Here is a 27,122-nt window from a genome sequence, read left to right as displayed (position 1 = left end):
AATTGCCAACTTGCGGGATCTGGGAGCCAATCAGCGGTGCGGATAGAGCCTGGCCTGCTATTGGCTGGCGTCCACCGGAAGCACATGCTGGGCTGGGCTTCCGGTGCAGGTGTTCGAGGCATTGCTCTGGGATCGCCAACACCAAACTTGCCGCTCAGTCTCTGGCCTGGCAGAGGCCCGGGTGACTTCTTAAGGGTTCTCTAGGGTGGTGGTGGGCGGAGCCGCTGACCCTCTGGTAGGTATGGGATTGGCTGGGAAGTAATGGGCCTGGCAACCATGTGATCTAAGCACTGATTATGGGGCAGAGCAATTTGGGCTGGGCTTTACTCAGAAAGGAGTATCTAACAGGCTCCTTTTTAGCCCTAGCCTGCTGGGGTCTACCTGTCCCTAAGTGCGGCATAAAACTATTTCTGGTGAGGGGCCTACCTGCGGCTTTTATGATTTCTGTTTGGAACTGATTCGGGGCAGAGCCTTCCGCCCACAGTTGGCAGAAATCAGCCAAGTGGGAGTGGTGGCATGAAGGACTGCGAGACTGGCAGTTTGGAAAGCTGGATTCTTACTCCAGTTTAGAGTTTCAGGCACAGCAGATTCGAAGAGGGAAAGGCCATGGACATCTGTGTTTGGCGGGGGGGGGGGGGCTTGGAGGGGGTTCATAGACGTTTACCCACGGTCACATCGTTCTGATGCATTCCACTTCCGTACTTCTTCCACTGCAACAGCAGAATCCCACTTTATCTTTTAGTCTGTGTAGTATTCATCCTCCAGTTATTCCAGGAGTTCTTCCTCCCACTTTTATTGCTTCCAGTTATGTGAGTTTTGTAAATCTTGAAAGCTTTATTGGTGCCTTGATTGTTCTTACCACATCCCTCTTTTTTACGGGCAAAATTGGAGGTGGCAGTGGTACGTACCAACACTGAAGAGCATTTTACTTACTTCTCTTTAAGCATCTGCAGTGTGTCAAACATTCTGTTCAACCCAAGTTACTTAGTTTGTTCCTAAAAGGGAATTGTTAAAATTAAAAGAGATTGAAAATTGTTCTTCCTCTTACTTTTCACCATCTCTCTCCACTTCTCACCAGCTTGTGACTTTAAGCCGCTTAACTTGTGTGCCTCATTTTCCTCAGCTGTAAAAACAGAGATATTAACGGTATCTATCTCACATGGCTGGTCTGAGGAATAAATGCATTAATAATATATAAAGTGCTTAGCTATGTCTGGCCCACAGAAGCATGCGTAAGTGTTCCCTACTCTTCTCCTATTTATCATTAGAATTACTTCATTCTTGGAAGAGTGATCAGTCTCATACCAGGTGTCATATCTTTGCCTATTTCAGTGAGAAATAGGCAAAAATCTTTTTTAAGAAAATTTTTATTTATTGAGATAAAATTAGCATGTAATATTATACAAATTTTAGGTATACAACATTATATTTCTATTTTTCATGAAATAATATCTTTATTATGTACTATTCTCATCTTTTTTTTCTTCCATTAATTTTTTTTTTCCAGAGGTACAGGCCTGTGATTCATCAGTCTTATATACTACCCAGTGCTCATTGCATCATATGCCCTCCTTAATGTCTATCACCCAGTTACCCCATCCCTCCACCACCCTCCTCCAGCAACCCTCATTTGTTTCCTATGATTAAGAGTCCCTTATGGTGGGGCGCCTGGGTGGCTCAGTGGGTTAAAGCCTCTACCTTCGGCTCAGGTCATGATCCCAGGGTCCTGGGATCAAGCCCTACATTGGGCTCTCTGCTCAGCGGGGAGCCTGCTTCCTCCTCTCTCTCTTTCTCTCTCTGCCTGCCTCTCTGCCTACTTGTGATCTCTGTCTATCAAATAAGTAAATAAAATCTTAGAAAAAAAAAAAAGAGTCCCTTATGGTTTGTTACCCTCTCTGGCTTCATCTTTTTATTTTTTTCCTCTCTTCCCCTATGAGCTTCTGTTTTGTTTCTTAAATTCCACGTATCAGTGAGATCATATGATAATTGTCTTCCTCTGACTTATTTCGCTCAGCATAATAGCCTCTGGTTCCATCCATGTCATTGCAAATGGCAAGATTTTATTTTTTGATGGCTGAGTAGTATTCCATTATATACCTCTATATATCTATCTATATCTATATCTATATCTATCTCACATTTTCTTTATCCACTCATCTATCGATGGACATCTGGACTTTTCCCATAGTTTGGCTATTGTGGACATTGCTGCTATAAACATTGGGGTGTGTGTGCCCCTTCAGATCATTTGTATCTTTGGGGTAATACTCTGTAGTGTACTTTCTGGGTTGTAGGGTAGCTCTATTTTTAACTTTATGAGGAATCTCCATACTGTTTTCCAGAGTGGCTGCACCAACTTGCATTCCCACCAGCAGTGTAAGAGGGTTCCCCTTTGTCTGTAACCTCACCAACATTTGTTGCTTCCTGACTTATTAATTTTACCCATTCTGATTGGCGTGAGGTGGTGTCTCATTGTGGTTTTGATTTATATTTCCCTGATGCCAAGTAATGTTGAACATTTTTCCATATGTCTGTTCATATGTCTTCTTTGGAGAAAGGTCTGTTCATGTCTTCTGACCATTTCTTGATTGGATTATTTGTTCTTTGGGTGTTGAGTTTGATAAGTTCTTTATGGATTTTGGATACTAGCCCTTTATCTGATAGGTTATTTGCAAATATCTTCTCCCATTCTGTAGGTTGTCTTTTGGTTTTGTTGACTGCTTCCTTTGCTGTGCAAAAGCTTTTTATCTGTTGAAGTCCCAATAGTTCCTTTTGCCTTTGTTTCACTTCCCTTTGGAGACATGTCTAGCTAGAAGTTGTTGTGGCTAAGGTTGAAGAGGTTTATATTTCTTCTTAATAATGAAATATTATTAGAGTGCCAGATGATTATAGGATAAAATTGACTTGCTTGCTATCCTTCCTAGTCTTCCTGCCCCCCTCCCTTGCTATCACTGCTGAATTTACTGGTTTTATTGCACTTTGCAGATGGTCATATGTACTTACATAACTGTGATTAAAGATGGCAGCAGTCAGTGTCTTCACATGGTAAATATTGGTAGTTTGAACAATGACAATAGACATTTTCTAATAAGAGAATTGTATGTGAAATCTATTTGAGGAAAGAGGATTTTTTTCTTTTAAACAAATGTCTGGTTTCTTGAATTATCCGTAACATTTAATAGGTATAAGAATCAATCTGATTTTTTTGCTTTATATAAAAATTGGAAATGATTCTTTAGCAGTACTTAGATGACATTTTCTATTTGTATGGTATGGACTTTATGATTATTGTGAATGCATTTTGCTAAAGTCCAAAAATTTGTATTTGTGACTAAAGTTTCTTAATGGCCCCTGTTCAAAGGTTCAGTGAATTCTGTATTTATACGTGAACTGATAGAATTCATTTAAGTAGAAATTGAATGCAGTGTTTTGAGTGAAGTTTGGAATTTAAAAGTAAGCTTCTTCTGGATAAATGAGTTTTTTTACTCTTCTTTTTATCAGACCTAAAACATTGATTAGTAGCTTAGTTGTTAGTCTTCCCACAGAAAATTTGTCTTCCCTTTAAGTGGATTATTGACACTATTGTGGGTTTCCACATAAATTTAAAGAAATTAGGGAGATACCAGAGCCCCTCAGTAGCTCAGTCAGTTAGGTGTGTCTGCCTTCAGCTCAGGTCATGATCCCATGGGCCTGGGATTAAGCCCCACTTTGGGCTCCCTGCTCAGTGGGGAGCCTGCTTCTCCCTTTCTCTATCCCTTTTCCCGTGGCTCACGCTTGTGTGCTCGCTCTCTCAATTAAAAAAAATAAATAAAATCTTAAAAAAAAGAGAAGAAATTAGAGAGATACTAATTTTTCAAGTTACTGTATAGGAAGTACTGACTTCTCTGAGTAATAGCTAACTTCAGTTAAGACACATTGTATTTTTCAATATTATTACCAGAATAAACCAAACATTTTTTATTTCTTAGTAGAGTTATAAAGGCAAAAATGTGCTTCAAACTGTACTGTCAGGGAATTAGGTTATTTTCATGATTTCTCTAATAGTAATACAATCTCATATTGAAATCCATCCCAACACCTACTGCCCATGATCTAATTTTTCAAATAAAAAGAGCAGGGGGAAAAAAAAAAAAAGCAGGGGACGCCTGGGCGGCTCAGTCAGTTAAGTCTCTGCCTTCTTTCGGCTCAGGTCATGATCCAAAGGTGCTGGGATTGAGTCCTGCATTGCACTCCCTGCTTGGTAGGGAACTTGCTTCTCCTTCTGCCTCTGCCTGTCACTCCCCCTGATCTTGCACACGCTCTCTTGTCTGTCTCTCTCTCTTACAAATGAATAAATAAAATCTTAAAAAAAAAACAAAAAGAGCAGGTAAACAAAACTTAGGTACTATATTTGTTGGCATTTCAAACTACATTTTTAAAAAACGTTGAAATTATTTTAGTTTTTACATAATTTTAGACGAAGGAGACACTTAGTTATGCAACAAAATTTTTGGTAGTATTAACTAAAATATCTTTGTACAAATTTTATTTTATATATCACTGTACCATAAAATCTTCCCTGCTTAGAACTGTATTTTCCACTACATTAGTGTTAAACACGTACTACTGCTGACTGAACTCAATAATGGTATTCAATTGCTTTGAGATACTGCTTAATCTAACTGCTAGATGTGTTTATAGCTGAGAGTATAAAGTAAATGAGAAATTACGTGTTATGTATAACCTGCTGTGGCCTCATTCTTTTGTTTGATATTTAATTTTACAGGCTATTATTGCAGGCATATAAGTACTTACAAAAACATCAAATTTAAGTGCCTTTTGCATTTTGCTCTATTCTTATTATTAAACAAGGGGATGCCAAATTAGACTTAGAAACCTTGCATTGTTTTTTGCACATGTGCTTTCTGTAAGTGGAAGGAAAAAAGTGGAATATAATTGACCTAGATGAATTAGTATAGTTGTTTGAAGGCTGAAGTAAAACCAGGCTTATACCATAAGTTTCTGAAGTATCTATAAATCAAAATTTTAAAATAAATCTGATAAATGAGATGATTAAGTCTTTATAAAATTGGATGCTATAATCTGCTTGTGTTTTTGAGCACTCAGGCTTTAAAAGGATGCATACTTTAAATACGTTTTTGTTTAATATCATTAGTATTCATTTTAAAGTGTTGGCATTTTTTTTTCCAGCTTTGCAAATCTGAGATTTTTTTTGGACTGTGGTTTAATGTTTTGTTGCAGAACAAAATGGGAGATGCCAAAGCAGGCAAGAAGATCTTTATTCAGAAATGTGCTCAGTGCCACACAGTGGAAAAAGGTGGAAAACACAAGATTGGTCCAAATCTCTGGGGTCTTTTTGGACGAAAAACAGGACAAGCACCAGGATTTTCTTATTCAGATGCTAACAAAAACAAAGGTAAAACCTGGGCAGTTGTGGGAGAGAACCGGAAACTTTATAGCAAAGAAAGAAAAGCACCTGATTTGATATTATAGTAATTTCCTAGTTTATAGCATAAAAAATGAAATCCTTATGTTTATATTACTGAAATACTGATTTATATTATAAGATCTATATTTAGATAACTGGTCTTTTTTTGATCAGAGGAATTAGCAATTCTCTGTGGCATAGGTTTTTATTTATATGAGGAATTTCTATTTTATGCAGCACATTTATGTAGAAAAAGCATGAGCTAAATTAAAAAGATCAAATCATATTTTAATGGCATAATGGTAGTTTTCTACTTGGGGTAGTGATTCTTTTTTTTTTTTTTTTTTAAGATTTTATTTATTTATTTGACAGAGAGAGATCACAAGTAGACAGAGAGGCAGGCAGAGAGAGAGAGAGAAGCAGGCTCCCTGCTGAGCAGAGCGCCTGATGCGGGACTCGATCCCAGGACCCCGAGATCACGACCTGAGCCGAAGGCAGCGGCTCAACCCACTGAGCCACCCAGGCGCCCCTGGGGTAGTGATTCTTAGCAGAGTGGAGGGATATTGTATAGTTTGAAAAACTATATTCCATGACTTTTTTGTTGGAGGAAAGTAGGTAGATGACAATTAAAATGAGAAGGCATTTTAAGTGTGAAATTGAAAATGGCTGGGAAAAACTATAATATCTTTGCAGAGAATTTTATTATTCCTGGATATACACATCCATCCATCCATCCATCCATCCATCCGTACATGCATAGCATTTACTTCAAAAAATAGGGTGCAACTCCAAATAGATTGCAACTCTATTTTGGACTGTTCTTGGAGGCCTAGCATTTCTAACTGGCCCAAATTTCAGATCATTACAATCCTACTATTTGGAAAGGTTTTCATTTCATTTTATTTTATTTTATTTTATTTTATTTTATTTTTGTTCCTTTTTGTTCTTTTTATTGACGTGAAATTCACACATTAGCCATTTTGAAGTGTACAAAGCAGTACATTTTGTGTAGTTACAGTATTGTATAATCAACACCTGTCTGTAGTTTAAAAATTTTTTTGTTGCTTGAAAAGAACCCCTGTGCATATCTAATAAACACTCCCCATTTCCTCCTACCCTTAACCTCTTGCAAACTCTGATCTGCTTCTTTTCTTTATGGATTCGCCTATTCTGCATATTTCATAAAAAGGAATCATAAAATATGACCTTTTGTGTTTCGCTTCTTTCACTTAGCATGTTTTCAAGGTTCATTGAAGTTGTAGCTTGTATCAGTACTTCATTCCTTTTTATGGCTAATCATGTTCAATTGAATGTATATATCACAATTTGTTTACACATTCATTGGTTGGTGAACATTTGGATTATTTCCACCTTTCACCTATTGTGAATAATGCTGCTATGAATATTTGTGAATAAGCATTTGTTTGAGTCCTTGTTTTCAGTTCTTTTCAATATGTATAGATATGTATATCTATATATATGTTGGGGGTCATTTGTTAAATCTATGTTTAACTTCTTGAGGAAAGCCAGTTGTTTTCCACAGTAGCTACCATTTTACATTATCATCAGTGATGCAAGATTCCTATTTCTCTGTATCCTCTCCCATGCTTTGTTATTTTCTTTTTCTTTTTAAAATTGCCATCTTAGTAAGTGTGAAGTGGCATCTCATGATTTTTTTTTTGCATTTCATTAATGAACGATGCTGTTGAACATGTTTTAGTATGCTTTGTTAAAAAGAAAACCATAGGGCCAAAATAGAGTCACCTGTACTAGGCCCACAACATTAAACCAGGGCTTAATACCTAACTTAATTGTAGTTTCAGTTCTTCCCAGGAATGTAATCTTAACTGGTTAGTCTGGAATTTCCTGGTTGGTGCTGGAATCTACCTAGTAAGATCTTTTTGTCCTCCAAAAGGAGGTGAATTTGTCTGAAATAAGTCTTTCTTGTTGTTTATGACTTCCTTGTTCTATCTTTAAAAACCTTTCTCTTTCTGTAGCCTGTTGGAATTCCTTTCTATATGCTGCCTGACTCATGAATCATTGAATAAAGTCAATTTGGTCCTTAAATTCACTCAGTTGAAATTTGTTTGTTCAACAACTTGTTGGCCATTTGTAGATTTGGAAAAATGTCTATTTGTATCCTCTGCTTATTTTTTTATTTGACTTGTCTTTTTTATTGTTGAGTTTAAGAGTTCTTTATGTATTCTGGATGTTAATCTCTCATCAAATATGTGATTTTCAAATATTTTCTCTTTTTTAGTAGTTTGTCTTCATTTGTTTGATAATGTCCTTTGATTCACAGAAGTTTTTAATTTGTATAAAGTCAATTTATCTGTATTTTTATTGATTTTTGAGGAGAGGCATCAAATCTAAGAATCCATCACCAAATCTGAGGTCATAAAGATTTGCCCTTATGTTTTCTTCAAATAGTTTTATAGTTTTGGTCCTTAGATTTAGGTTTTTGATGCATTTGTACTTAATTTTCTATAGAGAGTAAGGGAATAGACCTACTTCATTCTTTTGCATGTGGTTATCCATCACTTCTCAGACTTTGGTTAAGGTTAAGTGCATGTGGTTATCTAGTTACCCCGCCTGATTTCTTGAAAAGACATTCTTTCCTAGTTGAATGGTCTTGATACCCTTGTTGAAATTCAATTGGCCATATATGTTAGGGTTTGCTTCTGGACATTCAATTCTATTCTATTTGTCTATATATCTATCCTTATAACAACACCACAGTTTTATTACTGTAGTTTTCTGGTAAGTTTTAAAATTAGAAAGTATGAGCCCTCCAGCTATGTTTTTCTTTTTCAGTATTGTTTTGGCTATTCAGGGCCCTTTGCAATTCTATGAATTCGAGGATAACCTTTCCCATTTCTGCAAAAGAGCCTTTGGAATTTTGATAGAGATTGCATTGTATCTGTGGATTTTTTTAAGGATTATTGCCATTTTAGCAACATTAATGTTCCAATCTATGAACATGGGATGCTTGTCCATTTATTTAAGTCTCCTTTCATTTCTTTCAGAAATGTTTTCTAATTTTCAATGTACAAGTCTTTTACTTCCTTGGTTAAATTTTGCCTAAGTATTTTATTCTTTTAAATTTCTCTTATAAATAGAACTGTTTTCTTAATTTCTTTTTCAAATTGTTCATTGCTTATATATAGTACACAACAGATTTTTCTTTGTTGATCTTATTCCCTGAAGCTTTGCTGAATTAATTTATTAGTTATGGTAGATTTTTTGTGGATCCTTCAGGATTTTCTATATGTAGAATCATATCATCTGTGATAGAAGTAGTTTACGTCTTTCTTTCCAGTTTGGATGGCTTTTATTACTTTTGATTTTCCTAATTGCTCTGGCTAAGACTTCTAGTGGAATTCTGAGTAGAACTGGTGAAAATGAGCCTCTCTGTCTTGCTCCTGATCTTAGGAGAAAGTTTTCAGCTTTTCACCTTGGGTATGGTATTAGCTGGGGGTTTCCAAAAATCCCTGTTTTCTTGTTAAGCAACTTATCTTTTATTCTTAGTTTATTGAGTGTTTATATCATGAAAGGGTGTTGGAATTTGTCAAAATTTTTCCTGCATCTTTTGAAATAATCATGTATTCTTTTTCCTTTTGCTCTATTAATGTGTTGTGTTGATTGTCTTTCTTATGTTGAACCATCCTTGCATTCCTAGGATAGATCCCATTTGGTCATAGTATGTAATTCTTTAATGTGAATTGGATTTAGTTTGCTAGTATTTTGTTGAGGAATTTTGCATTTATAGTGATAAGAGATATTGGTTTGTAGTTTCTTATGGTGTCTTTGTCTGGTGTTGGTGTTTGGAGAAGTTTAAAATATAGATTATTGCTGCTCTAAGTTCTCCTCATAAATGATTTGAATTTGGTATTTTTAAATTTCTTATTGGGGGGTGCCTGGGTGGCTCAGAGGGTTAAGCCTCTGCCTTCAGCTGAGGTCATGATCTCAGGGTCCTGGGATCGAGCCCCACATTGGGCTCTCTGCTTGGCATGGAGCCTGCTTCCCCTCTCTCTCTCTGCCTGCCTCTCTGCCTACTTGTGATCTCTCTGTCAAATAAATAAATAAAATCTTTAAAAAAAATTTCTTAATGGGTTTTATAGTGCTGTGTAGTGTTTATTTAATTGAGCTTTGTGGACTATATTGGAGGAGAAGGGTTTAATGAAGGGAGTTGACATTTTGTGCATTATTATTATTATTATTTTGGTGCAAATGTAATAGCTTGTATTTTGTCAAAGGAGGGATTTTACTTATTCTAACCTGTATTAATATTTCTAGCAAGATGGTGTTTTGGGTTTGTCTCAGTCTATCTATAGTGACGTTATTGACTAGAAATGCCTGGGGACACTCACCTGGGCCTATATTACTTATAGTAACCCCCTACAGATACTTCTCCAACCAAAGTCAATGTTGTGGCTGGACCAGACTTTGTGGTTCTCATTATGATTGAAAGATGCACCCTACTATCAACCATCAGGGAACTTTGAAAAGAAAAATTTATTACTCACAAGTCTTGGAGGTTACATGACATGCCTGGGACCACATAGTGAGGTTGAAAGGAAAAGAGAGAGAGAGTGAGAGGGAGCTAGTGAGGAGGCCTGGTGTTTTGCTTTTATTGGAGTAAAAGGTAGGGTTTCACAAGTACATTCTTTAATGGTGAATTTAAAACATAAGAGTGGGAATTGAAGCATGGGAAGGGAAAAACAAACAGTCCTCAAATGTAGTTATCTAAGTCTACCAGAGCTGCCTTAAAAAAGGGGGGCGGAGTTCATGGTGGGGAAACTTGGCTCTATCTACTCATGTAACTGGCAGTGTGTTTATTCAGACTAGATGTGTTTGAAGTAGATGCCTTGGCAAACAAACAAACAAACAAACAAACAAACAAAAAAACACTTAATGCCAGGCATTTATATTATAGTTGAAAAAGCTAATTGTCAGGTCCTATTCTACAGATAGGTGAGGTATAGTGAAATTTTTGTTATCTAGAATATTGGGGAAAGGGACCTGTTTATAATCAAATGGTTTAGTTAAAACAAAATTAGCACATGTAGGATTTTCACAGCTTTTTATGTGAAAAGAAAATGCTTTTCATCTTTCTGAAATGTTGAGAGCAATACAGTTTATTAGGATGGAGAGCTGGGGAAGTTGTTGGTCCCTAGACTTTTCTTGGGTTTCAAAGCAAACAAGGATGGAGTGGAGGGGGGGAATATATGGTAAGAATTTGAGGACTATATTAATTTCTTAGGGCTCCTGTAACAAAATATTATAAATCAAGTGGCTTAAAATAACAGAAATTTATGGTTTCACAGTTCTAGAGGCTAGAAGTGCAAAGTCAAGGTGTTGGCAGGACCATGCTCTTTCTGAAACCTGTAGGGCAATCCTTCCTTGTTTCTAACTAGTTTCTGGTAGTTTGCCACTCATCTTGGTATTTTGGGCCTTCAGCTACATAACTCCATTTTCTGTCCTTTCATGATCATGTGTGTCTCTGTCTTCACATGGCTGTCTTATAAAGATACCAATCATATTAGATTGGGAGCCCATCCTACTACTCATAAATGAGTATGACCTCATTTCAACTTAACTAATCACATCTGCAATGATCCTATTTCTAAATAAAGCCACATTCTGAGGTACTGGAGGTTAAGACTACAATGTATCCTTATTCAGGGAACATCCATAATAAAGGACCTTATATACATATAAAACACATAGATAATTGGTAAAATACTTAAAATAAAATAGAATAAAATTTAATCTTTGGTCAAGGGTGCTTCAGAATCTTTAAATATCAATGTAATTATTATTAACACAATATCATTGTGTTTAGTTTGTGCAAAAATGTGATTAATAGGGGTGCCTGGGTGGCTCAGTGGATTAAGTCTCTGCCTTCGGTTCAGGTCATGATCTCGAGGTCCTGGGATTGAGCCCCGCATGGGGCTCTCTGCTCAGCAGGGAGCATGCTTCCTCCTCTCTGCCTGCCTCTCTGCCTTTTTGTGATCTCTCTCTCTGTCAAATAAATAAATAAAATCTGTTTTAAAAATGTGGTTAATAGGTATTCTATAATAAAGAATTTGTCTGGTCTTTGTCCTAGGTTCCTAGAAGGGAATATCTAAAACCTTAGAATTTCCCAAGTGATAGGAGTGTCTCTTTTATTTAAGTTTGGGCCCTTGGACCACAACCTGAGTTTATGCTAATGAGATGACTTATGGTAAGCTCCTAGATAGTTTAAGGATGGGAGTGGCCAAGCTTGAAAGACCAACTTAGTGATTAGAGACTTGGAGCTTTGGGCTAGTTGTGTTATCAGTCCAACCTCCAGGGTTAGGGAATAGGAGCTGGGGATTCAGTTTATCACATGGCTAATGATTCAATAGGCATCTTATGTAAGGAAACCCAAATAAAAACTCTGGACACTTTAATTGGAAGCTCTGTTTGAGCTTCCTGGTTTGTGAGCACATCAATGACTAGAAGAGTGATGAGTCTGGATTCCCTAGGGACAGGACTCAGAAGCTCTGTGTTTGGGACTTTCCCAGACTTCATCATATGGATCTCTTTACCTCCATGTCCTAAATTGTATCCTTTATATTAAAAGTGTAACTAAGTATAGTGTTTTTCTTAGTTCTGTATTTTTCTAGCAAATTATCAACCAGGGGGTCCAGGGAACCTTCAAATTTATAACCAGTTGGTTAGAATTTGGGATGGCCTGGGACCCCAGACTTGTAGCTGGTGTCTAAAGTGAGGACAGAATTGTGGGGACTATGGAGTCTGTTCAAATTCAGACAGTTAGGGTCAGATTTCACTTGCATTTATTACAAGAAGATTTCTAGTTGACAGAATATTGAATAAATCAGTCTGAAACTTGGATTTATTATTTCAGTTTGTATGGTTCTTTAGTTCTTAAAGTAATATTTTTCTATAGTGTTATTTTATTATTTTGTTATCATATTACAAGAGGAATCAACTTTTGTTGTTTATAGACTGGTTATAAGGTAATATTTATTTCTCTAAATCCCAGTATTTTGAGAGTTTTATTGGTTGTTAGCATTGACTAGAAATAATATTAAAACTGATTACTGAGCCTGGGTGGCTCAGTGGGTTAAGCCTCTGCCTTCGGCTCAGGTCATGATTTCAGGGTCCTGGGATCGAGCCCTGCATCGGGCTCTCTGCTCACCGGGGAGCCTGCTTCCCCCTCTCTCTCTGCCTGCCTCTCTGCCTACTTGTGATTTTTATCTCACTGTCAAATAAATAAATAAAATCGTTTAAAAAAGCCCCAAACAAACTGATTACAGGGCACCTGGGTGGCTCAGTCAGTTAAGCATCTGCCTTCAGCTCAGGTCATGATCCAAGAATCCTGTGATGGAGTCCCACATCAGACTTCCTGCTCAGCGGGGTGTCTGCTTCTCCTTCTACCTCTTCCCCCCTGCTTGTGATCACTTTCTCTCTCAAATAAATAAAATCTTTTTTAAAAAACGGATTACAAATATATCCTTTATTGTAGATTGTTGTCAAAGATTAAAAGCTGGATAGAAGACTTGTCTTTAACATTATTTAAGAATTAGTAATAAAACTTCTCTAAGATTGTTTAAATACTATTGGTGACTGATTTGGGGATATAATATTACTATTTTTTTCTACTGGTTACATAATAAGTAGCAGAATCTAATTGAATCCCTATATTATACCACTTATAAAAATTAACTTGAAATGGATTAGAGACTTAAATATATTAAATATAAGACTTGAAACTGTGAAACTTCTAGAAGAAAACATAGGGAAAAAGCTCCTTGACATTACTCTTTGTAATAATCTTCTGGATATTGACATCAAAAGCACAAGCAACAAGAACAGTCATTAAGTGGGACTACATCAAACTAAAAAGCTACTGCACAACTAAATAAATAGTCAACAAATGAGAAAGCAGCCTATAGAATGGGAGAAAATATTTGTGAATTATGTGTCTGATAAAGGGTTGATGTTCAAAATATATAAATAATGGATACAACGCAATAGAGAAAAAATGAACCAATTAAAATGTCAGCAATGGAACTGAATATTTTCCCAAAGAGAACATATAATTCGACCACAGGTACATGAAGAGGTGTTCAGCATCACCAATTGGCAGAGAAATGCAAATCAAAACTACAGTGAGATATCACCTCATGCCTGTTAGAATTGCTTTCATCAGAAAGACAAGAAATAACAAGTGTTGGCAAAGATGTGGAGAAAAGGAAACACTTGTGAACTGGTGGTAGAAATGTAAATTGGGGCAGCCACTATGGAAAACAGTGTGGAGATTCATTAAAAATTAAAAATAAGTATCATATGATCCAGTAATGTCATCTCTGGGTATGTATTCAAAGGAAATGAAAGTAGAATCTGGGAGAGATATATGCATCCTAAGTTCACTGCCACATTATTTTTAATAGCCAAGCTATGGAAACAAGCCAAGTGTTTGTCAATAGATGAATGGAGAAAGATGTGATAAATATATAAAAAGGAATATTCAGCAATGAGAAAGAAGGAAATCCAGCCATTTGCAAAACTTGGATGAACCTTGAAGGCATTATGCTGAGTGAAATAAGTTAGATAAAAAAATACTGTGTAATATCATTTATATGTGGAATTTTAAAAGGCCAAACTCAGGAAGTCTTAGGAAGATGGGAGGATCCTGAGCTCACCTCATCCATGTGGACACACTGAGATAATATACTATGTGACTAACTCTGAAAATGACAGAAGACTGGCAGAACAGACCTCCCATGACTAATCATAGAAAGAGGGCCACATCAAAAAGGTTGTGAAAGAAGGGGTGAAAACATGATTGAGAACCAAACCCCCATCACACAATAGGAGGAACATCACAAGCACAGAGAAGCAAGAGGATCAGAATCCATACCAGGCAACCCTGGCACAAGAGACTCAAACTGGAAGACAAATCCCCACAACATCTGGCTTTGAAAATAAATGGGGCTTAACTTTAGTAGCCTCAACTTCAACAAAGATATAAAATATAAAAGAATCAATCAGAGGTGAAGAATTTAACAATTGAAATAAAAAATACACTGGAGGAAATCAAGACCATATTAGAGGAGGCAGAGGAACTAACAGTGATCTGGAAGACAGAATAATGGAAAGCCATGAAGCTGAACAGCAAAGAGATGAAAGAAAAACAAAAAATGAGAATAGGTAAAGGGATCTCTGTGACATCATCAGGCATCATAACATTTGCTTTGTAGGGATTCCAGAAAGAGGAGAGAGAAAGGGGGCAGAAAACTTATTTGAAGAGATAATAGCTGAAAACCTCCCCAATCTGGGGAAGGAAACAGACATTCAGATCCAGGAAGCACAGAAGACCCTAACAAGATGAACCCAAGGAGGTCCACACCCAGACACATAATAACTGAAATGGCAAAAAGTACTGATAAAGAGATATTTTTAAAAAGCAGCAAGAAAAAAGGAAAAGTTATGTATATGGGAAATACCATAAGGTTATCAGCTGTTTTCTTAGGAGAAATTTTGCAGACCAGAAGTGTATTCAATGTATTCAATGTGCTGAAAGGAAAAAACCTACAACCAAGAATATTCTGCCCAGAAAAGTTATCATTCAGAAGGAGAGATAGAATTTCCCAAACAAAAACCAGCTTTATAAAAAAATATCAAAGGAAATTCTTTAACTGGAAAGAAAAGGCCATAACTAAAAGTAAGAAAATTATGAAAGGAAAAAATTTCACAGTTAAAAGGAAATATAGTTATTTTATTTTATTTTATTTTTTTCAGTGTTCCAAAATTCATTGTTTATGCACCACACCCAGTGCTCCATGCAACACATGCCTTCCTTAATACCCACCACCAGGCTCACCCACCACCCGACTCCCCTCCCCTCCAAAACCTTCAGTTTGTTTCTCAGAGTCCACAGTCTCTTATGGTTTGTCTCCCCCTCCGATTTCCCCCAACTCACTTCTCATCTCCTTCTCCCAATGTCCTCCATCTTATTCCTTACGCTCCACAAGTAAGTGAAACCATATGATAATTGACTCTCTCTGCTTAACTTATTTCACTCAGCATAATCTCTTCCAGTCTCGTCCATGTTGATACAAATTTGGGTGTTTGCCTTTCTGATGGAGGCATAATACTCCATTGTATCTATGGACCATATCTTCTTTATCCATTCATCCGTTGAAGGGCATCTTGGTTCTTTCCACAGTTTGGTGACTGTGGTCATTTCTGCTATGAACATTGGTATACAGATGGCCCTTCTTTTCACTACATCTGTATCTTTGGGGTAAATACCCAGTAGTGCAATTGCAGGGTCATAGGGAAGCTCTATTTTTAATTTCTTAAGGAATCTCCATACTGTTTTCCAAAGTGGCTGCACCAACTTACATCCCCACCAACAGTGTAAGAGGGTTCCCCTTTCTCCACATCCTCCCCAGCACTTGTTCTTTACTGTCTTGTTAATTTTGGCCATTCTAAATGGTGTAAGGTGTTATCTCAATATGGTTTTGATTTGAATCTTCCTGATGGCTAATGATGATGAACATTTTTTCATGTGTCTGTTAGCCATTTGTATGTCTTCTTTGGACAAGTGTCTGTTCATGTCTTCTGCCCATTTTTTGACATGATTATCTGTTTTGTGTGTGTCGAGTTTGAGGAGTTCTTTATAGATCTTGGATATCAGCCCTTTGTCTGTAGTGTCATTTGCAAATATCTTCTCCCATTCCGTGGGCTGCCTCTTTGTTTTGTTGGCTCTTTCCTTTGCTGTGCAGAAGCTTTTATCTTGATGTGGTCCCAAAAGTTCATTTTCGCTTTTGTTTCCTTTGCCTTATAGTTAATGCAGTAGGTTAATCACTTTTAAGTCTGGTATGGAGGTTAAAACTCAAAAGAAGTAAAGTCAGTTACATCTACATCTAGCCAAGGGATACACAAAATAAAAAGATAAAATATGACATTGTATACATAAAACATGGAGGGGGGAGTAAAAATTTAGTGCTTTTAGAGTGTTTAAACTTAAGGAACCATCAACTTTATATAGATCGCTATGCACATAAGTTGTTATGTATGAATTTAAAGGTAACCACAAATCAAAAACCTATAATAGCTATACAAAATAATAAAGAGAAAGGAATCTGAGTGTAACACTAAAGAAAGCCATCTTACTACTAGGGAAGAGAGCAGGAGAAGGAAGGAATAGAAGAGACTTACAAAAACAATCAGAAAACAGTTAACAAAATGGCCATAAGTAATTACCTATCAGTAATTACTTTAAATATAAATGGACTAAATGCTCCATTTAAAAGGCACCCACAGCCGTCAGGATGTCCGAGCAGCCTAAAAGGCACCCACAATAGGGTGACTGAATGAATAAAAAAAATCAAGACCTATTTATATGCTGCCTACAGGAGACTCACTTCAGATGTAAGGGCATACACAGACTGAAAGTGGAGGGATGGAAAAAGATATTCCATGCAAATGAAAATCAAAAGGTAGAATGCTTCTTTTAAAGTGGCATGTCTGTGTTTCTTCTTTAATTCTGGCTCCCCTGACCCTCCATACTGTCAAATTGAATTTAGGGAGACTTTCACAGTCAGCTCATATACACTATATTCTTTTTGGGCCAGAGGACTATGATTTGCCCCTTACAATTTATCACCTACTTTGGAGAACTCTTCTTCTTTTGAGATCATTAGTGACAGGTGTCCTCTTACTCTGGTCCAGGTTTTATGTTTTTGTAGTCTTCTGATTATATGAAGTTTGAAGTAATAGGTGCTCCCTCAATATTTGATCAAAGGTGGAGTTAGTATTTGTTTCTCTTTGTCCATATTCTTTTTGTCTGGTTTTAGAAAGGAAAAAAGGAAGAGACAACCTTTCCCTCATTGTAAAACTGGTTTCCTGAAATCATAGCTTTTTGACAGAGATTTGGACAGAGGCAACACGCAATTATTGGAAGAAAAAACATGAAAATATGAGTTAGCAGTCACAGATTCTTGACTTTAAGTCATCTTTTCTCTTAGGGCACACTATTCTCCTCTGTTTGGATCATTTACTCATCTGAAAAATGAGGGGTTGGATTAGCTTCTAAGATCTCTTCTAGAAGGAACTCTGTGATTGTAGGAGAATGGGGTACTGTTTGGGTCCAACATGTCTAGGTTGGCAGTTTATTGGTGTACTTTGTGTCATACTGAACAGCATGTGGATATTAGATTTCTATAGGGAACTGGAAGAGTAGAGCACCAAAGACTAATTTTGGAATTCCCTTATAGGTCAGAAATTGTAAGTATTCCCAATAATGAGTCTTCCTTTTGAATCCAAGAGGAATCTTTTGTTCACATACATAGGTCACATCAGAAAGTAAGCCTTACAAATATAACTACACAAACTTAAAACTTATTTTCACCTTTATAGGTGTTATCTGGGGAGAGGAAACTCTGATGGAATATTTGGAGAACCCAAAGAAATATATCCCTGGAACTAAAATGGTCTTTGCTGGTCTTAAAAAGAGGAGTGAGAGAGCAGATCTTATTCAATATTTGAAACAGGCAACATCTTCATGAAATGCTTTTGCAACTTAGAAAAATATTAGTTATAAGCCAAAATTTTCCAATTTTAAATATTGCATGTTTAAAGAAGTCATTTTAATTTTTCTTGATCAGCCTGTAATAAATTTAACATTTAAAAATAAAAGTTGAAATTTTTTATTGTGTGTAATCTACTGATCAATGCCTTTCCGAGTCTGAATTGACTTTTGTCTGCTCACTAGGGATGAGAATAAGGTCAGCATTGAGGAAGAGAGGGAAGAAAACTGAAATCTTTTGTGCTTCAGTAATCCCTACATGCACAAAATATTTTCTAAACCTAGCAACTGCTATTGATGATGGAAATAATTTCCATGTATTTATTTCTCTGTAATCTATATGTAAATATAGCAGACATTAGCTTTAGTTTTCATCAAGATATATTTGGTTATGTGTTTGTCTTTTATTAGAACTTTATTATATTTGTAGTTTTAACTTTATTACAAGTAACTTTAAAAAAAAGGTCAGGAAAGTGATGTCAAATAATTGATCTTACCTTAGGAATATGATTGGAATGAAAAGCAAATTGCTGACCACAAGTGACATGAAATAAAACCTAGAGAGAAGGAGAAAAGCATGTTCTATGTTAATAAGAATTTATGTCACATAAGATATAATATTTTTGCATTAATCTTTTCATGGTACCTTTCTAATCCTGGGTAATGTAAGGCTGGACTACATGGAGGGATACCATTTACCCTGTAAAAGGGGGAGAAGAAAAAAAATAGCCTTTACCATTGATGTGGAAAGACCTCCCACCTCACATTAAGTGGCTATGAGACATGGCGGAGCAGGTCCATCGCAGGGCCTGTGGGGAAGGGAATAGTGGTTCTGTGTGGTGTGAGGTGGCCCCTGAAATGACCCTGCAGTCCTACAAGCACTCCATTACCCAAATGTATGGCCCAGTGCAAGAAAGAGAAGGTATTTCCTTACCAAGGAGGTGGGTAATGAACTAGTCAGGGGTCATTATGGGTGAGAATATGATGTCTATTATTTAACTGGCAATTCACAATACACCCCTATAATGTAGATTTTACCTTCTCACTGAGACTTGTGCCAGAACCAGCATTTGGATCTTCTGCCCCAATTCCTGGTAACTTTAAACCATGTCATGGGGATAATATGTTAGTTAACTTATTAGCAAACATTACTACTGGGAAGTTACCCTAACCAAAAATCCCAAAGTGAGGGGTACATGGTTGAAAAAGCTGTGATTTCCAGAAGGTTCTATTATGTCAACTAAGTGCTTTGACTCAATTTTAATGCTTCTGGCAAGTGGAAGCTCATTGCCACTGCTGAATAGAAGAGCGTGTCCCTGGAGACCAAATTCAGATGAAGCTGAGCTTGCTACTCTCCTTGGAGAAATTCTTTGATGAGAGCAGAGATATCTGTAGGGACTCCAAGAGTGTATTAGGGATATTACCAGTCTCAGCTGAGTTGGGTTGACAAGGATATAGAATTTGGTAACATAGCTCATATTTTAATTTACACTGGACAGAGAACTCTGTAAGAAAGAAGTTGAACTTAATTCATATTTGTAATTATAGCTCAGATTTACACAACTCTGACAGATGGACTTGGTGGCTTTGACAAAAGGCCACATTGCAGGGAGGAGCAAGAAGGAAGGCTTTAGGTTTGGAGTTTAAATACTTTTTGACACAGCAGAAGCAGAAAGAAGATAGTGTGAGGAGAGCTGGGATGGTAAAGGGCAGTTGGGTGGAAATAGAGAAGCATTAAGTAGATTTCTTCCATTTAAAAAATCAAACTGATAAGATGTTGAATGTTGCTTTACATTTATGTTTAACTTAGTAACAGCAAAATAAATACCTCTTTGCTGGTAGTTAAAAAAGTTTGGAGCAAATTTTGCAAATAAATGCAGTAATTAAGATTCTGTACTATGATAGGCTTTATTATTAAATGAATATATGTGATCTCTGAGAGGCTTAAATCCATCTTAGGGTCAATTTACATGAAGGGACTTCTGGGCCCTGTGTAATTTACCTTGTGTCAACTATGTTTGCCAGACTTCTCTTCTCCGTATGCTTTCTGGTTAGGACTCGTCACATGAGAAATCTGCCTGAGGTTTAGAGAGCAGTGGAGTTAGGCAAAGGCCTTAACATTTGTAAGGTCAGTGCGGGGGTCCTGGGTGCAACTCAGACTTGTCACTAATCTGTTGATAGGAGCCTTCATGTGGTGGGGCAGCAGCTGGGCCCTCAGCTTCTCCAACTTATACCAGATCTCTTTCAATTTGAGTCTTGGGCCAACCACATAATAAAGGTTTGGAATGAGAAACAGACAAAATGGTACCAGTTTGTTCTCACAGGTTTGTCCTTACTCTGCCTACTTTGCTCCCAGCTCTCCTTCCTGACTGTCTGCCCTACAGTAACTTTAGACCCATCACCAAATGCACAGCCAACAGCCTTCCATAGGCTTCACCAGATCTCCTTTGTGGTCTTAGTGACTTTGATCCTTTAGGTGCTTGCTTCTGGACCTGTGTTTCTCAGCTTCTCCCCAAATTGTGTAAGGTCTCCTTTGGTAACTCCCTTATTCACATCTCTCACAGTGGTTCTGCATCCCTGGTCGAACCCTAACTGAAACAGGAACTGTGTCTGTGCAACACACCTCCTTACAATAACAGGAAATCTCCAAGGGATTACTCTGTAGGTACTCTCCAACCTAAATTTGGTTGAGAGCAAAAGAAAGAATAGTGAACTTTACAACAATCTAAGGTTGTCAAGTTACTGAAGTCTGTTGTCTCCTAAACTTGAATTAAAGATTCAATAGAAAAAAGGTTCACATTAATCAGAGAACAGATTGCTATGTTTATGAAATCTGGAAGAAGTAATATCTTTGTTTTATAGGACCATTAACAGGAACCGGGAAACTTTGGTAGAAAGGAATTGGTATGCTGATTGCATATCAATAAAAATATATTTGAAAAGTATTACAGACAGTGGGATGATTATATAAGACTTACCGCTTTTACCATAGGCAATTCTAAAATATATCTTAATAGGGATCTTGAGGAATTAAGTGTTGTGTCATTTAATTAAAGTAAAAATGTGAGATCAGTTAACTTGGCAATTACTTGTGTGTTTCAAAAGGAACAGAGGGAACTGTTCAGAAAGCAGGGAACATTGTTGCTGTGTTCTTAAATTTTTAAAAGACTTTATTTATTTATTTGACAGACAGAGATCACAAGTAGGCAGAGAGGCACGCAGAGGAGGGGCGGGAAGCAGGGTCCCTGCTGAGCGGAGAGCCTGATGTAGGGCATGATCCCAGGCAGCACTGGATCCCAGGACCCTGAGGTCATGACCTTAGCTGAAGGCAGATGCTTAACCCACTGAGCCACCCAGGTGCCCCTTAAATTTTTTATACTAGTGAGTGAAGTACTTTCCACATGAAAACCTCTAGTCAGTGGTTCTTGTGGAAAACAACATACTATTTAGTTTTCAAGAAGAGTAATTTTTTAAATTGAACCCTTGTGTCCCACAGGAAGTTGTATATAATACAGCATGATTTTGAGAGTATTTGCTTATTCTCCCTCATCATCACATTCTTCTAAAATATTAACATGGGGAAGAATTAAGAATCAAATTTTCTTCTCTATATTTTTCACTCAGTGATCATTATCATCAACTTGTGAGTTCAAAATCACAATTTCATGCAATTCCTTAGCCTGAATTCCTCATTCTCCACAAAGTGGAGACTCATTTAAGCACAGTATATTATGGTAGTAGAGGCAGGTGGGAGTGGGGCACCACCATGGGGGTGGGGTGTTGCATGAGGGCACAAGAGCTGATGACAGGCACTAAGAAGGCACAGGAAGGGATGCAGAAAAGGGCACTATTTATAAAATTTGGAAGATTAGACTAGAACTCTCATTTTCAAGTGTATTTTATTTGTACAACCATTTGTTTCTCTTCACCCAAAGCCATAAATTTATTAAGTTTATTACCTGTCGTTCAACTAATTGCAGGTGGCAATTTCATTCACCAAATACCTGATCCCTACATAATAAGGATTACCATTTTTCTAGCTCTACGTAACAGTTTCCATGCCACCCATTATCTGATGCCAAAGACAGGGTTATAGAGCAGCACCCTACATGTAGGTAGTGTTTCTGTATTAGTCAACTCTGCTATAATAAGAAAATCTTACAGACTTACAACACCAAAACTTTTATTGCTCATTTATGGGGCATGTAGCCTGTGGCCAGCTTTGGCTCTGTTCAAAGTGTCTTCTCATTCTGGGATTCAGATTAAAGGGGAAGTACCTATATGGGACCTTCCCATTCTTATGGCAGAGGGAAAGATCAAAAACCCTGGAAGTAGCTCCTGATGCTTTTTCATAAAGCTTCTGCTCAGCTGTGGCATATGTTATGTGTGCTTACATTCCAGTGACCAAAATATTAAGTGGCCAAGCCCAATGCCAATGAGGTGGAGAGGTATATTCTCCCTGCAGGAGAAATGGCAAGTCACGTAGCAATGTTCGGTCATCCTATTAGAAGGGAGAAGGTAGTGAATAATGGCGAACAAGATACGGTCTACCATAAACATGCATAAGCATTTCCTTTGCTCATATTTTTGCTTCAGACAGTTGCTCTGTTGGACCCAGCCTCTTTGCTCTTTAAGTTACATAATGTCTGGACCAATCACACCCTGGGTGCTAGCTTTGCTCTCTTTTTTAAAAATTTGTTTTTATTGAGGTATAATTGATACATATCATGTCAATTTCAGGAGTGAAACACAGTGATTCAATATCTGCATATATTGCAAAATGATTACTATGGTGAGATTAGCTAGCATCCATCACCATATGTAGTTACAAAAATTTTTTTCTTGTGATGAGAATGTTTAAGTTTATTCTCTCAAATATACAATGCAGTATTATTAACTATAGTCACCATATTATACATTTCATCCCCATGACTTATTTTACAACTATAAGTTTGGGGGTGCGTGGGTGGCTCAGTGGGTTAAGCCTCTGCCTTCGGTTCAGGTCATGATATCAGGGTCCTGAGATTGAGACCCGGGTCAGGCTCTCTGCTCAGCAGGGAGCCTGCTTCCCCCTTCTCTCTCTCTGCCTGCCTTTCTGCCTACTTGTGATCTCTGTCTGTCAAATAAAGAAATAAAATCTTAAAAAATATATATTAAAAAAAAACAGAAGTTTGTACCTTTTGATCCCATTCACCCATTCCTCTCACCTCTGGCAAACACCAACTTGTTCACTCTATCTATGAGCTTGGTGTTTTTGTTTATTGTTTTTAAGATTTCACATATAAGTGAGATCATAACAGTATCTGTCTGTTTGACTTATTTCACTTAGCATAATGCCCTCAATGTCCATCCATATTGTTGCAGATGACAAGATTTCATTCTTTTCTGTGGCTGAATAATATTCCATTGTATGTATATACCACATTTTCTTTATCCATTCATTAATCAACAGACACTTTGGTTGTTTCTATATCTTGGCTATTGTAAATAATACTTCGGTGAATACAGAGATGCATCTTTTCAAATTAGTGTTTTTATTTTCTTTGAGTAAATACCAAAAGTGGAGTTAGTGGATCATATGGTAGTTCTATTTATTTTTTAAGATTTTATTTATTTGAGAGAGAGGGAGAATGGGTGTGTGGGTGAGAGAGAGCACAAGTGGTGGGGAGGGGCTAAGAGTAGGGGAGAGGGCAAGAAGGCTCCCCACTGAGCATGGAGAAGAACAGGAGGCTCGATTCTAAGACCCTGAGATCATGACTTGAGCCAAAGTCAGGCATTTAACTGACTGAGTCACAGAGGTGCTCCATGGTGGTTCTGTTTTTAATTTTTTTTAAAGAATCTCCTTACTATTTTCCATAGTGGCCGCACTAATTTACATTCCCACCAACACTGCATAAGAGTTCTCTTTTCTTCACATCCCTGCCAACATTTGTTATTTCTTGTTGTTAGCCGCCATTCTAACAGGTGTGAGATGATATCTAATTGTGGTGTTGGTTTGCATTTCCCTGATAATTAATGAAGTTGAACACCTTTTCATGTACCTGTTAGCCATCTGTATATCTTCAGAAAAGTATCTTCTGCCCATTTTTAAATATTGGATTTTTTGTGGAGTTGTTTTGTTTTGTTTTGCTGTTTGGTGATATGAATTCTCTATAAATTTTGATTATTAGCCCCTTATTGGTTATATGACTTGCAGATATTGTCTCCCACTCAGTAAGTTGCTTTTTCATTTTCTCGATGATTTCCTTTGCTCTGCAGAAGCTCTTTAGTCTGATATAGTCGCACTAGTTTATTTTCACTTTTCTTGCTTTTGCTTTTCATATCAGATAAGAAAAAATCATTGCCAAGACCTATGTCAGGGAGCTTACCATCTATGTTTTCTTCTAGGAGTTTTATGGTTTCAGGTTTTACATTCAAATCTTTAATTCATTTTTAGGTAATTTTTGTGAATGGTGTAAGACAGTTGCCAAGTTTCATTCTTTTATATGTGGCTTTCCAGTTTTCCCAATGTCATTTATCAAAGAGACTGTCCTTTCCTACAGTGTATTCTTGGTTCATTTGTCACAAATTAATTGACCATATACACATGGGTTTATTTCTCAGCTCTCTATTTTGTTCTATTGATCTATATGTCTGGTGTTTTTTAAAAAATTAAATTAAATTAAATTTTTGTGTGTGTGTGTTCCAAAATTCATTGTTTATGTACCTCACCCAGTGCTCCTTGCAATACGTGCCCTCCTTAATACCCACCACCAGGCTCACCTAACCCCCCACACCCCTCCCTTCCAAAACCCTCAGTTTGTTTCTCAGAGTCCATAGCCTCTCATGGTTTGTCTCTCCCTCTGATTTCCCCCAACTCACTTCTGCTCTCCATCTCCCAGTGTCCTCCATGTTATTCCTTATGCTCCACAATCAAGTGAAACCATGTGATAATTGACTCTCTCTGCTTGACTTATTTTATGCCAATACCATACTTTTTAAATTATGGTAGCTTTGCAATATAGTTTGAAATCAGGGAACATGATGCCTCCAGCTTTGTTTTTCTTTCTCAAGGTTGTTTTGGCTATTCGGGGTCTTTTGTGATTCCATGCAAATTTTAGGATTATTTATTAGTCCTATTTCTGTGGAAATGCCATTGGAATTTTGATAGAGATTGCTGAGAAGAGAGCCCAATGTGGAGAGAGCTCGATCCCAGGACCCTGAGATCATGACCTGAGCCGAAGGCAGAGGCTTAACCCACTGAGCCACCCAGGCGTCCCGATTCTTTCAGTTCTTGAGCATGGACTGTCTTTGCATTTGTTTGTATCTTCAATTTTTTTTTCATTAATATCTTGTAGTTTTCTTTTCTCTTTTTTTAAAAAAAGATTTTATGTATTTATTTGGCAGAGAGAGATCACAAATAGGCAGAGAGGCAGGCAGAGAAAGAAGGGGAAGCAGGCTCCCTGCTGAGCAGAGAACCCTATGCAGGGCTCCATCCCAGGACCCTGAGATCATGACCTGAGCCAAAGGCAGAGTCTTAACCCACTGAGCCACCCAGGTGCCCCTTGTAATTTTCAATATATAGGTCTTTCACCTTCTTGGTTAAATTTATTCCTAATTATTTTATTCTTTTTGATGCAATTGAAATGCAATTGTTTTCTTAATTTCTCTTTCTAATAATTCATTATACCAGTGTGTTTAAATACAGCAGGTTTTTGTGTACTGACTTTGTATCCTGCAACTTTATTAAATGTATTAGTTCTAACAGTTTTTTGACGGGAGTATTTAGGGTATTTTGTATAATATTATTGTATCTGCAAATAGTGACAGTTTTTCCTCTTCCTTTCCAATTTGGATGCATTTTATTTCTTTTTCTTGCCTAATTGCTCTAGTTAGGACTTCCAAAATACCATGTTGAATCAAAGTGGTAAGAGTGGGCATCCTTGTCTTATTCCTAATCTTAGAGGAAAAGCTTTTAGGTTTTCACCACTGAGAATGATGTTAGCTGTGGACTTGTCACAGATGGCCTTTGTTATGTTGAGGTGCATTCCCTTTATCCCTACTTTGTTGAGAGTTTTTGTCATTAATGGATGTTGAATTTTGTTAAGTGCTTTTTCTTGTATCTATTGAGATGATTGTATGATTTTTATTCTGTATTTTGTTAATGTGATCTATCACATTGACTAGTTTGTGGATATTGGTTGCATCCCTGGGATAAGTCCACTTGATCATGGATGGTGTACGATCCTTTTAAGGTATTGCTGAATTTAGTTTGGACCCTCCTTTTATATTAGTTCTTAAAGTAAAAACCGAATTATTCATTGTGGAATTTTCCCCCAATTTTTTCTGCCTTTTGTTCTGATTATTAATAGATCTACACTTTGAATGTTAATACTAATTGTGGATTATTATTGAATATAAACTGTATCATATAGCATTTAAGAATATTTGTGATTTCTTATATAGATTTCGTTGTTTGTTATACTCAATCAGTGGTATCTTATGTTGTCATTTGTACTTTAGTGTAAGTATTCTGTCTTCCTAGCTAGACTGTAAACTCTCTTTGAGGAAAGGGATGTCCTTACATTATTTTGTATTCTCAATATCTAACTCAGCCTTTGATAGTTTAAGGTATTTGTAGGAAAGTTACCTTATAAAGATTCAAGGTATTTTAAAAATATTCAATCTGTCCATATTCAACTATATTTGAGTTTCCAAATTAGAGAAAATAGTTTGAAATAGTTAAAAGCCAATTAACTTATTTTATCAACAAATTGTTCTTCAGCAAGATACTTTAATTGTTGCTGATTTTTCTTCTGAGATAAAATATTTTTAAGAAGAAAACAATATCTAAAACACTTATGGCATAATATTGTAGTGTATTTTTCTCTTTTTTTTTATCTTTTATTGGGTAAATTTGACATCAACATTGTGTAAATTAAAGGGATACATCATGTTACTTTGATATCATATCATACCATAATATGGTTGTGGTTGTAGTGATATTTATCATGTTACTTACTTGTAGTACAATATTACTGTCTAAGTTCAATAAATTTTGCATGACATCTCTGTGGCTATTTTAGTACTTGTTACAAGTTTATACCCTTAAACACCATCGATCTTATC

General features: G+C 36.8%; 1 protein-coding gene across 1 annotated transcript; it reads left to right on the top strand.

Moving 5' to 3' along the window:
- The first annotated feature begins 100 nt into the window (after nt 1-100).
- LOC116866822 (cytochrome c, testis-specific) lies at nt 101-18,066 on the top strand. The gene is made up of 3 exons (XM_032855981.1): nt 101-235; nt 5,242-5,416; nt 17,846-18,066. The coding sequence occupies exons 2-3, from the start codon at nt 5,248-5,250 to the stop codon at nt 17,992-17,994; spliced, it is 318 nt and encodes a 105-aa protein (XP_032711872.1). The 5' UTR covers nt 101-235; nt 5,242-5,247; the 3' UTR covers nt 17,995-18,066.
- The last annotated feature ends 9,056 nt before the right edge of the window (nt 18,067-27,122 follow it).

Source organism: Lontra canadensis, unplaced genomic scaffold (genome assembly GCF_010015895.1).
Source record: "Lontra canadensis isolate GAN:19392208 unplaced genomic scaffold, GSC_riverotter_1.0 scaffold11, whole genome shotgun sequence".
Taxonomy (NCBI): domain Eukaryota; kingdom Metazoa; phylum Chordata; class Mammalia; order Carnivora; family Mustelidae; genus Lontra; species Lontra canadensis.
The sequence above is the reverse complement of the archived record's forward strand: the minus strand, read 5'-3'. Positions and strand labels throughout refer to the sequence as shown.